This window comes from Apteryx rowi, unplaced genomic scaffold, assembly GCF_003343035.1.
Source record: "Apteryx rowi isolate R43461 unplaced genomic scaffold, aptRow1 scaffold_32, whole genome shotgun sequence".
Lineage (NCBI taxonomy): Eukaryota > Metazoa > Chordata > Aves > Apterygiformes > Apterygidae > Apteryx > Apteryx rowi.
The window spans coordinates 3,819,615-3,833,259 of NW_020449641.1; the positions used below are offsets into that span (position 1 = coordinate 3,819,615).

At 49.2% G+C, this 13,645-nt stretch overlaps 1 protein-coding gene across 1 annotated transcript in view; it reads left to right on the forward strand.

The window, feature by feature from the left end:
* Window positions 1–2,769: 2,769 nt before the first annotated feature.
* Window positions 2,770–13,645, forward strand: part of CCDC50 (coiled-coil domain containing 50) — a 47,683-nt gene continuing 36,807 nt past the window's right edge. Inside the window, exon 1 of the mRNA XM_026070950.1 lies at window positions 2,770–2,891. Coding sequence (XP_025926735.1) covers window positions 2,843–2,891 — 49 coding nt within the window. The 5' untranslated portion in view covers window positions 2,770–2,842. The remainder of the gene's footprint in view (window positions 2,892–13,645) is intronic.

A 13,645-nucleotide genomic window follows, 5' to 3' on the forward strand; every position in this document is an offset into this window, starting at 1 on the left:
GTAGACAGGCACATACTTCTCTTAACAGAAGACAAAGTCATGTCAGTCCAACATGGTAGCTCCTGAGTGCAGGACAGATTKTGACTAATTTATGCTGCTGGTTTGGGCTTCAACCAGGTAAAGTAATATGATAGAAATTCATTGTTGAAGACTAGAGCAAAGAGATGTCTACATGGACTGAGACCCAGAACTGCTGTCACTGATGGCTTAAAAGTTACATTCATAAATCTAAGTTGTAAAGCTGGTTTTGTTGCCTTAAAGCTGCTGTGTAAATGTTAATGTTGCAGGCTTTCAATTTCTACTGTTTTGTATTGAATACCTTAGAGAAGGGAAGAAGAAAACCTTATTTCAATCTTGGAAAGCCATGACCTGTATCAGATTTGTACATTGTGTCACTTATTTACCTTCCTAGTTCTTTGGTCTCCTCTTTTGTCCAATGATAAGTACTTTTTCCATAATAAAAACTTTGGGTGGTAAAGAGTGGAGGATGTCCAGAGGAATATCATACTGACTTAATAAAAATGCAAACTTGGGAGAAATGGGAAATGGGACTTCTAGGCTCTTCCTGCACATGGAGCTGGCTGTAACCGAGGGGATTATCTATAAGCAATCCAGTCATAGTGCTTGTGTTAGGTGCAGCTGCTGCTGAATGGCAGAGGGATTAGAGGAAGCAGCTAGGCAGAGCAGAGACTGTGATAGGAGATAATCTGTGTGAGCTGTCCCCTTGGAGGGACAAGACACTCCGACTAATCCCCATATGTATGAGCACATGAATGACTGCCAGTATAGCTGGAGTGGTCTAGGATACCGCTTCATTCTTGGTAAGAGTCTTCTACGCAGAGGCCTGTCAGCCCTCAGACTGGGTGTAATGACAAGCATGAGAGGTGTGTTAGATGTGTGTAAGCAAGAAGAGATCATAAATATGGATGATTCGGGGACTTTTTCCTGCGAAGGCTGAGTGGTTGCAAGAAAGGTAAAGGCAGTTCTGGTTGTGTATAGGTTAAATACAGAGCATATGCGTACTTGCTTTTGGGATGAGGAAACCTCTTTTGAAGGGGCAGAATTAAGGGCAAATAATTTCTGACTTTCAAACAACATGACTGGGAAATTCTGGAATAACAAGAAGCTAATCCTGTGTAAATTGATTTTTTTTTTTTTTTTTTTTTTGTTCCCAGACAATTTCTTTAATGTGTTTACTTTTTAATAAAATTGGGATATTATCCCCTTTGCTGTTTTTTGGAGATTTTGCATTCTGCTACATACTCAGCTTGTCTACGGGGCAGGCGTTGGGGCCGTAGTTACCTGGAGGGGCAGAGCCTCCCCGGGGTCTCTTAGGGAGAGGAAGTGGGAAATGGGCTCAGCCCTCCTCTTCCCTCCTGTTCCCACATGGTGTGTCTGGAAACCTGACCCAGACCCATGGAAAAAGAGTTCCCCTTGGCTGAGGGGTCAGGGAGAGGCATCTGATCCCACCAGTGAAACAAGAACCATGGGACAATTAGGATAAATGCTGGAGGTCACTCATGTCAAATGTGGTAATACTGACTTTGTCTGCTTCTTACATACTCCAAGTAAGGTACTTATTTACAGTCAAAACACTAAAACAGGGTCTAGCCAGCATGACTCACCATGCCGGGCACAGCCTGGAGGGGCTTAGGCATTGCTAAACCCCAAGTCCTCCTCCTCTTACGTCCTACATTTCCCCAGAGGACATCTCCTTGTGCTGTTTCTTCGCTTCTGGAAAAAAATGAATTGCCTGTTCCACTTGGAGTAAAGAGAACAAAGGTGGACWGCGGCTGTAAGCCTTCCTTCCCTGTCTGCCCCTGATTTTTGCTGAAGGTTGGATCTAATCTGGGCTGGGAAGAGCATTACTCAGATTCAAAGGCCTTCTCGAGCTGCTGCTTCATGCAAGTACTCCTTGCCCAGAAATCTCTTGGCTGCACTGCCCTTCCTGGTGTTGCCTGCTTGGCTTGCAAGCATTCGCCACATGATGTGCCTATCCCAACAAACTTTTTCACATACCATTTAATTTCCTTCCCTAAGGGGAAGTATGCAGTAGCATGCAATAGCCGTGATAACTGCTGAGCAATGGGCTCATCTGAGATTTGACCTGGACATGTTTTTATTTCCTAGTTTGGTGCAAAAAATACAAATACTATTTGTCAGATCACCGTGTGTGTGCTTGGGGGGGGGGGTAAGATGTAGACAGGAAGGCTCTGGTGCAAAGTCTCGCAGGTTTGACACAGTGCAGCTCACCAGGCACCCAAATGCCCAGGTGAGCCAAGCAGTCAGGCAGCTTTCCGAGTAGTCTGAAAAGCTACTCTCAAAACGGCAACGCGTCTTCGGCCTCAGCTCTAACGGAGCTGGCGCTTCGTGGTAACCCGAACCCAGAAAGTCAGCCCAGTCCGATCACAGCCGCCTGCAAACCAGGAATCATCGCGCTGCCCTCGGAGAGCGGCTCCTGAAGCCGCAAGCCCTCTCGCACCTCCAAGAGAGAAAAAATATATATAAATGAAAACAAAGCGGGGTCGCTGGAGGCTGCTCTCCTCGCTGAGCTCCTTCTGCTGAAGCACCGCTGGGGAAGGGGGGGGAACCCGGGGAACCCCCAGCCCAGGGGCGCCCCCGCCGCAGCCCGGCCGAGGGGCGGCGAGCGCAGCCCCCGCCCCGCGCCGCGCCGCTCCGCCCCCGCGGCTTTCTGTCCCCTCTCTCGCTCCGTACGGCCGCCGGCTGCAGCGTATCCATCCGCGGGCAACTTTGTAGCGCGGGGCGCGGGCGGCGCCGCCGCGGCTCCGGCTCTGGCTCCGCTGCGGCTACAGCGCGGGGCCCCTCTGTCCCCCCGGTCAGCATGGCCGGGATCGGCATCGACCAGTCCAAGCTCCCCCGCGTCAAAGAAGGTAGGGGGCCACGCGGGGGGGCGGCCGGGGACTCCTGCGGGGGGGGGCTGCCCCACGCGGGGAGCCCGGCGCTGCTCCCCGCGGGGGGGTCTCGGGACTGCGCGGCCCGTGCGAAGCGAGAGGGGATGGGGCGCCCCGGGGTCGGGCGGGGCGGGGGGAACTCTGCATCTTGATATTCAATTAACTGCTTAATTTTTATTTTATTTTTAACTTCCCGGGGGAGGGGGGCGCGCGCCTCGCAGACGCCGTTGGAAGCGCTGTGGGGCGGCGGGTGCCGGCGGGGGCAGGGGCGCCCTGGTGCGATCCGCCGGGGTCAGCGCTCCCCGCGGGGCGGGGAGGGGGCTTCGGCTTTTGAGGACTTGTCTTGCCTGTATTCGCCTGAATTATTGCAGCCGTTGGTACGGGTCAGAAGATGGGAAGGGGGAGGGTCAGCAAGGAAAAGGAGAGAAGCAGCGTTCAGCTTCGCGGAGATCTGTGACCCTCTGCTTACGTCACTTACGGCTCCGCTTAAGAGAATTTGCTCCAGATAATCAGCGTTTGGGTTGGAGGTGAACGAGGAAGCGCCCTCCGCCTTAGGGAGAAAGCGAGCAGCGGCGCGGGGGGAGAGGAGGAGGAGGAGGAGGAGGAGGGTAGGGGGGAGTCCTTTGTTCGCGCGGCGGCGGCGGCAGCTCGCCCCCCCCCCCCCAGCCGGGGCACCGCTCCGGCTGCGGACGTGCAGATCCGCCCTCCGCGGCTGCTGCTCGGGCTGAGCGCCGGGCGCGGGCCGGCGACGGGGACCGAGCAGAACCGTGAACGTTGGCAGCTCTGCTGATTTGAAGGGGGCCGGTAACGCTGCGGTCCTGCTTGAAAAGGCTTGAGCCCATGGATTACGCGAAGACTTTGCCGGGCACGAAGCTCCAGAGAGTCGGACGGAGCCCCGAGCAGCCTCGCCCACCCTGCAAAATCCACGTGTGCTCGGGCTGTGCAGGGGAAGGGCAGGTCGGAAGCAGCATCGCTCACTTGCTGGGTGTCCGGCTACGGTTCCTGTGTGTGGTTGCCAGTTTAGCATGTGTTCAACGCACTGATTCACCTTTAGCTCAGCCAGATTGTGGCCCAATTTCCCTGTTAGGAGAGAAGGGTATCTGCTTCACAAGTGTGCCTTTGAGCTTAATTAAAGGTGCCCTTCAACTGCTTTGGCTAAAAAAATGCATCGTACAAGGCAGAGTCTGTTCTTTCTGACAGTAGTATAAATCTGTAGAAACTCTATCAAAATCAACTGCAGTTATGGATAGTACTGAATGCCTGTCTAAGTGCAGCCAAATATTGTTTTCCTTGCTGCTGGCCTTTTGTTTGTTTGTTTGCTTTTTTAATTCTTACAAAATAACAAGCGTGAATTTGATGATTCAACTAGTCTAGAGTAGAAGGCATATGTTTGCAAAGGGAGCTAACGGTTCCTTTTGATGACTCCTCATCCTTTAATGCTTCTCTTGTTTATTGCTAGTGGAAGAAAAGTAATGTTCGTTTGCTGAACTTCTAGGGTTTACTGCTAGTCCCATTAAGTCATTAGCAAAATTGTTATTAGCCATTTTAGTGTTGCCAAGATCTCATCCTTAGAGTCTGTCCACATGTGGTTACTCAAGAAAATTAATCTCTTTAACCTTTCCAGTGGGTTGATTAAATTGAATTAAATCCCTGTGTAGACGCTCTTATTCAGAATTTAAGTAGCCTTGATTTGATTTAGCTTAATTCATTTCTGAAGTGAACTAACTGAACTGAATTAAGGTTGCTTACATGGTGAATAAAAGTATTTACAGGGATGTAATGTAGTTCAGCTGGTCCCTTGTAATATTGCACCTATGATTAGCATGGCTTAAGTTCCACGAGTGTCCTGGTACGACAATCTGTTGTTGTGTGATAGCAGTTGGATTAAAGGAGTGTCCCAGAGCATCTACAATGGGCAGAGTAATGAGGCCTGAGCTGTGTTCTGCAAAGCCTCAGGCACGTTTCATGTTTTTAGTTTACTGATATCATTTGTTTTGATTGTGGTGGAAAGTGTTGAAAYTCAGTTATGCTTTGAATTAGATCTTCTCATGCTCAGTGTTACGCCAGGCAAGGAAAGAAAGGCATCACCTTCCATACCTAGGGAAGTATTTATTGTTCCTGATACAGAAATCACTGTTGATCCTCCTTGAAAACCCTTCCCTTTCTTCATTTTGGGTAAAGGTCAGTTTAGTCAYTCATTAACAGTGAAGAATAGTTCTGCTGCGTTTTTTGTGGTTCAACTACCTTGTTCTTCACTGACTCCCTTTGGGGGGGATTGCTCATGTCCTGGCTCTCCTCAGCTACAAGAGGCTGGTACTGCTTGCTAAGCGAAGTGCTGCCCCGCTCTTTTGTTGTAGTCTTGAAAGCTCCTGTATAAGGCAGGGCTTTTCTGTGCGACAATGGCAGTGAAAGTCTGAGGAACGTGTGCCGCAGGAAGACTTACTTCTTGTGTTTATTAAAAAAAAAAAAGAAAAGAAAAAAGACAATTTTATTAGCAAAAGGCCTGACATGGATGGTCTTCTACTTGTGAAAAGTGCTTTGGCCYGTCCAGTTTATTTTGAGGGCCGGGGGTTAACAGTATCAAACAAACATACCCTCAAGACGCTCTTTTGCTAGCACAGGCTAGACTGTGGCGCTGCAGCCTGATGTTACCGAGCCATTTTTCCACAGGATGTAAAGTGGAGGCTCTGGCCGCTGTGGTCAGTGAAGCTCTTGTAAGTTATTTGTTGAAGGTTTTGGTGTTAGCTGCAGTATGTGGGCTGAGTTTCTCTGCTAGTATTTCTACTTGCCTTTTAAGTGYCTGTGACGTTTTCTCTTCTCACAAAGCAGCTTTTGCTGTGTGCTTTCTTGTCCCTCCCCCAGGGATTTCTAGAGGGATCTAATTTGCAAGCCTTTAGGGGACAAAAGCATTCTGGAAATATCATTTTAATTAGTTACTTATACAGCAACCAGAAGAAATTTGTTTGAGCTTTGCTTGATCTCCAACTGTTGGATCTTGTCTCTTGTGATCAGATGCATTACTAGAAGTTAAAGAAGAGGGAGGGATGCCACCTCTCCTCTGCCACCTCTTTTAAATGACCTCTTTGTCACAGGTCCCCACACCAGCTCCAAGCGCTGGATATTGCCTCTCGGCCCCGGGAGACATCTCTGCCCCCGCGCAGGCAGGCAGTCTGCGGTCGGAGCCATGCGGGGGTTCCCGAGAAGGTTTCTCGGAGCTGTGCGGACCTCACCTCCATCCGGAGGATGGTTACGTATCTGCTGACCTGTCCATCAGGGCTGTCTTTGCTGAAGGCTGAGGTCTGTGGCACTGGCTTTGCAATGTCGGTGCCTGCCTGCTGGGACAGAGGCTCAGTCCCACGTAGGCCTCTGAGAACCATCAGCTGTTAGCAGTGGTGGGTAAAATGATGAAAGTTTCCTAGTTTTTGCCAGTTTTAATCCTCTGCAAGAAGGGGAAGAAAAAGTGAGACTGCATGCTCTGGTGCAGCAACGTGTGGCTCTTTGGAACCATGGAAAATTGCAGTGGCTTAAGCAATTTTGTTTGGTTGTTTTTTCTTTTTAATAACATTATAAAGAAATATAAGGGCAGTATATCTTTACTAGTCATTAGAATTAACCCAGCCACATTGCTGTCACTTAAGCTCCAGTGTTGACAAAGGCTAATTGTCGCTGCCACCCGCACTCCGAGAGACACAAACAATGCTTGCATTATGATTTCCACTCTCTGTTAGGCATCTAATTTGACTTTATGGAGATCCTGAGATGTACTTTCAAATGCTACTGGTTCTAGTCTGCTGTCAGATAGGCCAGTTTCCCAAATGTGGTAGCGAACAGTGCAGCCCGGCTGCTGCCTTGGGAAAACAGGAAAGGCTTGAGTTTTTATTCTCCATCTTGGCAGGGCGTTCTCTGGGGCAGGCAGACTAGCTGGCACTCTTTGGCCTTAACATAAACTGAATAAAAGTTTGTTTCCTCTTCTTCCCAACTGCAGCACCTTCCCTCAGACCTCTGCAGCTTAATGTGGCCTTCACTGATGCTCTCATGGTTAAAGCCTCCTGGTTGCTGACTCTGCACGTGGTAGACGGGTGGGTGTCAGCTTCGAGGTCCAGTGTCTTGGACTCTCCTGAAACTGACTGATGTTGTTGGCTTATATCTGGCCTTTCAGTGACTGTGTGCTCAGCAGCACGATGGTGGAGGAAAGAAACTTGATGTCTGTCAAAGATGGAAGTGGGTTCAAAAAGTTTTGACAGTTGGTACGGTGTTTGGTGAGGAATGCGTGGGGAAGGATTCTACTTCGGGCTTTTTCAGGGGGCTGGTGTTGGGGGATGAAGTGTTATCGCTCACACTTCACTACACTCATGGGAAGGAAGGGTTGACCTTTAACTGGATTAGTGTTACCAGGACAACAATTCTGAGAGGAGCTGAAGTTCAGCCAGGTCTTTGCAAAGCCACCTGCACTGTGCCCCTTGGTTCCAGTTATTTGGGTTTTTTTCTTTCTTTTGGTAGCATGATGTGCAGCATCACATTTCTCTGCTTTGTGACTTCCTCTGAGAAGCGCTCTGAAAAATTCCAGCAAGCTGGATGGCTTGAGGGCAGTGAGGAGCTGGAGAGTGATAGGACAGAGACTCAGTCATAAAGGCTTTTCTTCTAGGTCACTGGTTCATGTCCAGCTCTTCTGAGTAATAGGAGATTTTTTTTTCCAGTGTGCATGAATTCAGTAGCAGAGGCTTCGGGACTCATTTCACTTCTGGCTAAAGCTGGGYGAAAGTTTTATTATGCATTCAGTTGTTCTGGGTCTGCAGCACTTGGCAGAGGAGATGGGCAGGATTAGCATTTCAAGCTCTTGGCTCCAAAGCTCAACTCTGAGCAAGCAGGTCTGCCTCCTGCTGTCCCTTAAATCCTCAATGCTGTCCTCTGTGAGCTGCCGTGGACACTGCACCAAGATGACAAGATTGCCTAAAAGTGGTCTTGAGCAGAGAGGAGCTTCCAGACTCAGGTTAACCCCTTCTGCAGGCAAAGGCATTTCCTTAGTTACTGACAAGCAGAGGAGTTTTGGGGCTGGGGTAAGGGGCACACAGTCTGTTTTGTCCTGCCTCCTGGGGTGGCAGGGAGGCTGGGGCACCTTCCCCTATTTGCGATTCTAGGACGTTGGCTGTCACCCCTTGTGGGTCTCTGAGTAATAATCCCAGCTGGGCAGTGCGTTGTAGACAGCATCGTGTTTGCTGTGGACACTGGCCAGTTAAAGCTTAATCTTTAATTTCCTGCAACTATGAACAATGTCAGAGGGTTCCTGCATGCCAGGTTGGAGATGGCGGCCACGAAGAGCTGGACAGGCCAGCTGTGCCCTCACTGGGACTGCGCAAGGAAAACCGTGCTAGGGAAAATGATGGGACGTGCCCTAGGGATGTGTAAAACATCCCTGGTATGCTGGAATAGGCCTTGTTTTTTGTCTTGCTCAGGGACATCCAGTTGGCATGAACATAGTGATTTAAAGGACAAAGCGACACGTTCCCTCCCTGCTTCCTCACCCCCTTCCCAGACTGCCTCCAGCTGGCTGGTTTCCCACTCACTGACTTGCTGCCGCTCCTCTGTGCGGGGCTGGTTTGAAGGTGGAAGACTGAGGGATGGGGCTGCTCTAGAGTTTAGGAGGTTAAGCTCTGCTTTCTTGCATGGCGCTCTGCCAGCTTTTTGTCTTTCTCTCTAAAAAGATGATAAAGATTTTTTTTTCCTCTCTTCTTCTTTCCCTTTCTCCTGCTGGCTTCTTTGCTAACAGTGAGTTGGACACCTGGCTGGGCGTTTCCGCCCAGGAAAGCAGAGCTCCCATCTCCCCAGAGTCTGACCTGTGTCACGGATGCTCCACATTCACCTTGCAGTGCTGGCTTATCCCCCCGACACGTGATCAGACCTCATGGAAGTCTCTTGACACTTCATTCATGCTTCCCTTTTAAAATAGAAACTGGAGCCTTCCCAGGAGAGAAGGCTCTTTCTTTATATGAAAAAGGCACCTCAGTAGTCATAAGGTGGGTGCTGTGTGGCCTCAGTGCYGTGTTGCAGCTGTGAGAGCCGTTCAGCCGGGCTGCCCTGAGCCCTGCGGTTGGAGCTACTGAGGGCAGGAGAGGGTGTAGCTTCACGCTGCACAGGTGAGAGATGCAACCCAAGGGCAAGGCAGGGCTGTTGTGAGCCTTGCATTCAGCAAAGGAGACCGGTTGGGCCTAGGAGCTCATAAAATGTATCAATCGCCCCAGGTGCCCAGTGGATTAAGCCATCAGCCCTTGCGATGAATGTTATCATCCCTGGGAAAAAGGCACAGAGGAAACCCTGCTCAGACCCCCAGCACAGCCCTTCTGTTTGTGCCTGAGGGTTTTGTGTCAGGCTCTTGAAGCTCAAATGATGATTACTGTACTTGCATACTAACCTACTCTGCCACCGACGTGATGATAAAAATAATTTAATCTTTTCGGGTCAATGTTGGTAGTGGCTTGGTTTGCATACTCCTGACAACCCTCGCTGCGGTGAGTGCTGTTCAGGACAGAAAGCTGAAGTGGCTTAGCAAGTGAGTCACTCTTCTTCACTTCTCTTTTTCAAAGACGGCTTAAAAAACTGCRTGCAGTAAAGCTTTGAGTTCATGTGTGTGTATGTGCATGGTTCTCTTCTCCCAGCAGCTCTGCAGAACCAGGAATCTAGAGGAATCGTCTTGAGAGGAAATGTTACATGGGCTAAGTGTGTGGTGTTCAGTAAGTGATGACAGAAGGAAAGAGGACGTAATTAGRCAAATATTTGAAGGAACATTGTGACAGGCATTTCTTAAGGACAGTGACAAGGCTGACCCAAGAAGTAATGGGACAAAAGGGAGGAAGGAATTGAATGCAGACGGCAGTATTTCCTGGCAGTGAGAGGTGTTTCTCTGCAGAAACCTTTCCAAAAGAGACGGTGGATGTAGTTTGGGCCCCTTACAGCTAGACAGGGCAAGACGCTGGAGCGTGCCCCAGCAGGAAACGTTCCTAGCACAGGGCTGTCATTGCYGAGCTGGCCGGGGGACTGGGGCGGCGCGGGGCAGCTTCCTCTGTGGCATAGGAACGGCTTTGCAGTGTGAAAGCATCTGAGCCTCTCATACGTGTCTGTTATGGTAAACCCTGCTCATGGGATCCTGATAGAAGGAAATCTTTCCTCTCTGTTCTGAAGTTTAATTTCTAATGGAGTGCTGCCTGACTCGGGAAGGGGGGGGATTTATGTCCCAAATTCAAGAGTGCCTCCTGAAGTCTTTGACAGTACCGCAGGGGGAACGGCTGGGGGCTGGGGTGAAGCAATGTAGGACAGTAGGGAAAGACCTGGGAATTTTCCAAGCCGCCAGGGTGTTGGCTGTTTCCGTGGCACGCAGCGAGCACTGCCGCTCAGAGAGCTCGGCTCTCCTGCCGGCGATTCAGTCGGCGCCAGGTTTCCGAAGGAAGCTGGTGTTGGAAAGAGGCTGGCTCTCCTGACTTTAACTGCAGTGCTCAAGGGGCTGGGTCCTTGGGTAGGTAGGACTRCGTAGCCTGGCTAGCGTTTCCCGCATCCTTCGTACTATGGGGTGGAAGAGAAAAGGCAGGTTTGCCTCCAGTCCTGATCAAGTTATTCAGTTATCTTTTACTCTAGGCTCTTAGCATTGCCCAGACTGTCAGCTCTGGCTGCATAACAGGGGAACTTGTTATGTCCTGATTTTAATCTTTTTAAAGGTGTGGCTGAAGTGGAGGTATTTTTGTGGACTCAGGGAGCAGGCATTTAAAAGGATGACAGCCTGCTTCTTTCTCATGCTTCACAGTGCATGCGAGTTGAGCACAGATGCCATGAAGCAGTTTGCTCTGGGTTTGTGCTGTGAGTGTTGCCTCCTTGCTCATCTGGCCCCAGAGGCCAGGGACATGTTCTTGCCCTCATATGCAACTGTTTTAAATCTGTAGTTGCTCTCAGGGCAGAGTGCCAACGCAAGGCTATGGCAGGAAGAGGGATGTGTATTGTTAGTGCTCTGACCCTACAGACCGGTGACTGTTCTGTAGATGGACATAAAGGTTTGGCTGGTCTAGGGCCAGCTTTGGTACTTCATATTCTCCAGAGATGACTAATATAAACTTGGAGAACTTAAACAGGGGAAGTGAGGGGGGAGAACAAGAACCTGAGAAGAACTGGCAGAGCAAAGAAAAGGGGTTTTGAAATGAAGCAGAGCGTTCTCAGTTTGCAAGATGCAGGAAGGTTGTCCTCACAGGCTGGACCTGCAGAGAAGGCTCCCCTGCAGCTCTGGCAGTAGCTGAACGGGTGCAGAGGGGAGAGACCTTGCAGCTTGGCAGCTACCTTTCGAGGAAAGAGCAAGCTGATAGGAATCTGTGCTGSAGTCAGGGCTGACTGCTGCATCAGTCCAGACACCTTCTGCTGGGATGCAGCAGTTGGCCAGGTTTCCAGCAAGCCCAGAAGACTGCCCTGAGACCCATCCTGGTGGAGCTTTGCTTCACTTTGTATCTGATCTGGCCAGATAAAACCTGCCTTGTAAGTATATTCAGTATATGCACTGATGCTGCAGTCTGTCCTTCCAGCTGCAGCTCTGCTTCATCTGCAGGCCTCTAAGCAGTCTCAGGATTGGCTCTAGTCACCTGAACACTGAAAGAAGTGGTGTTTTCAAGAAAGTCTTTCTTCTGCTTTGCTCCATCCAGAGATGCTTGTTCCTCCAAACTAGCACTGCTGGTGTAAAACTGCACTGCAGGGTTTTAAGAGGAACTGGAACTCCTTTTGGCAGCTGGCACTTCTTACATGGGGGTCAGGTTTTCAGAAGAAGTTTTTTCAGTATAACCAGTCACAAAACTGTCTGAATCATTATCAGATGGGTATTGAGAGCTTTCTTGCTGAATCCTGTCTCCCTTGTGTTTTGCTAGGTTATCTCTTAGGACTGAGCAGGAGGAAAAGCTTGGGAGAAATGACGCTTTGAATTATCTCAGCTCCAGTTGTCTGCCTCCCTCTCTCTAGAGCTGCTGTGTGAGCTTATTCACTGCACCCTGATAATGAGGGTTTAGAAATGCTAGCAAGGCATCCATGCTCCTGGGTGCTGTGGCTCCTGAATGCCACCCTGAACTGCAAAGTGAAACTGCCAGTCCTCTGCAAAGAAATTAGCAAGCTGAGCAAGGGGTGTAGGCTTCCATTTAGCAGAGAACAGGAAGTTTTGCCTATCTGGGAAATCCAGCATGTCATTCCAATGGTTTTGTGTGAAAGAAAATTGCTTAAAATGCTGAAATTAAAGCTACCTAACAGATCAAAGCACAATACAGTGATCACCACTGAGATGGCTGTGGGAAGAGGGAATGCATACAGTGCAGATCTCTTGAGATGCGAGCCCCATACCTGAAAAGTTTTCTGAGTGGGTGGCTATTGAGTTGTGCATGAAAAGAGCCTGTGTGCGTGTGTTGTTTTTTTTTTCTTTCCCCTCCCTTGCATCGGTTTAAATGAGTAGTGTTTGACTTAAAACTAATAAACTGTCCTGATGTCCCATCTGCAAAAGCCCCCCCCCCCCCCGAAAAAGTGTAATATCATGTGGTTGATGGGGTACTTCTGAAGGCACCTTTGACAGCTATAATAGTGCTCATGGGGACATCTGAAACAGAGTTTTGACCTCTCCTAGTGAAGATAGCTGCTGTCCCATCCTCTGCTGACCTGTGTGGTGGTTTGCCCTTGGGTGAAGTGAGGGTAAAACATAGCTGGTGGGGCAGTGGTGTTTGTTCTGCTGCGATCCATGGTGTTGGGGCAGTGGTGGAACTCGACTGCTAGGAAAACTTCTCTGATTTTATTGTTGTTCATATCACACACACGGTGTTGGCTCTGAGTCTGTGGGAGCTGGCTGAGTCAACTGCAGCTGTATCAGATGTTAGGGAGGATGACTACAGAGGAAAGTTTTGTTCTCTGTAGTGATTAAGGCCAACTTCCTCCACACACAGACCAAACTAAGTCACAAATATTCTGGGTAAAATGTTTGGCTGCTTGGGGTCTAGCTATGATGTCGAACTACAGAAATCACCTGAGTGATGTATCTGCCTTGAGGTTTTTATCCCTGTCCACCTGAGTGTTACTAATGGTCCATGGTGTGATGGCTGAGCTCACGAGTGGCCTCTTCCTTTAGGGTCTATGCAGTCCTGTGGCTGATGGACACTGGAGCGCTCAAGAAAGAGCTATGGAGAAGATAAAGTTGTGTTCTGAGCCTGGCAGGTAATGGCAAGAGGCTCACGTACATTAAYATATAGCAGTTTATATATCTACTTTCTACTTTAAAGTGACAAAATAGTGCATGTGTTCAGTACCTCCAATGTGCAAACACTTCTGGAATAGGAGGCAGCAGCTATAGCAGCAACGTTGACTGCAGGACTTGGTGTTTTTGTGACTTCAAGTGCTTCGTATCCAGGACTGAACTGGACCTTCCTGAAAGAGCTGAATTTTCAAAGCATAGGTTGCTAGTACTCTTGAAGGATCAAGACCATTTTCAAGTACATCAGTATGTCCAAGCCTGAAGCACTCCAACTCAATATTTTCTTTTGAAAATTGTGGACGTGGCCTTTAACATTCCTGACCTGTGGGTTGCGTTAAGCCTAGGGGATAAGGAGAGATTTTTATATAGAAAGACTGCAGATGAAGTTACACGGGCTGCAGTTATCTAATAATAAAAATGATGACCACTTTCTGTAATAAAGGCGGGATGATAAACTTTATCAAGCTTTGTGGCTGGGGGATGG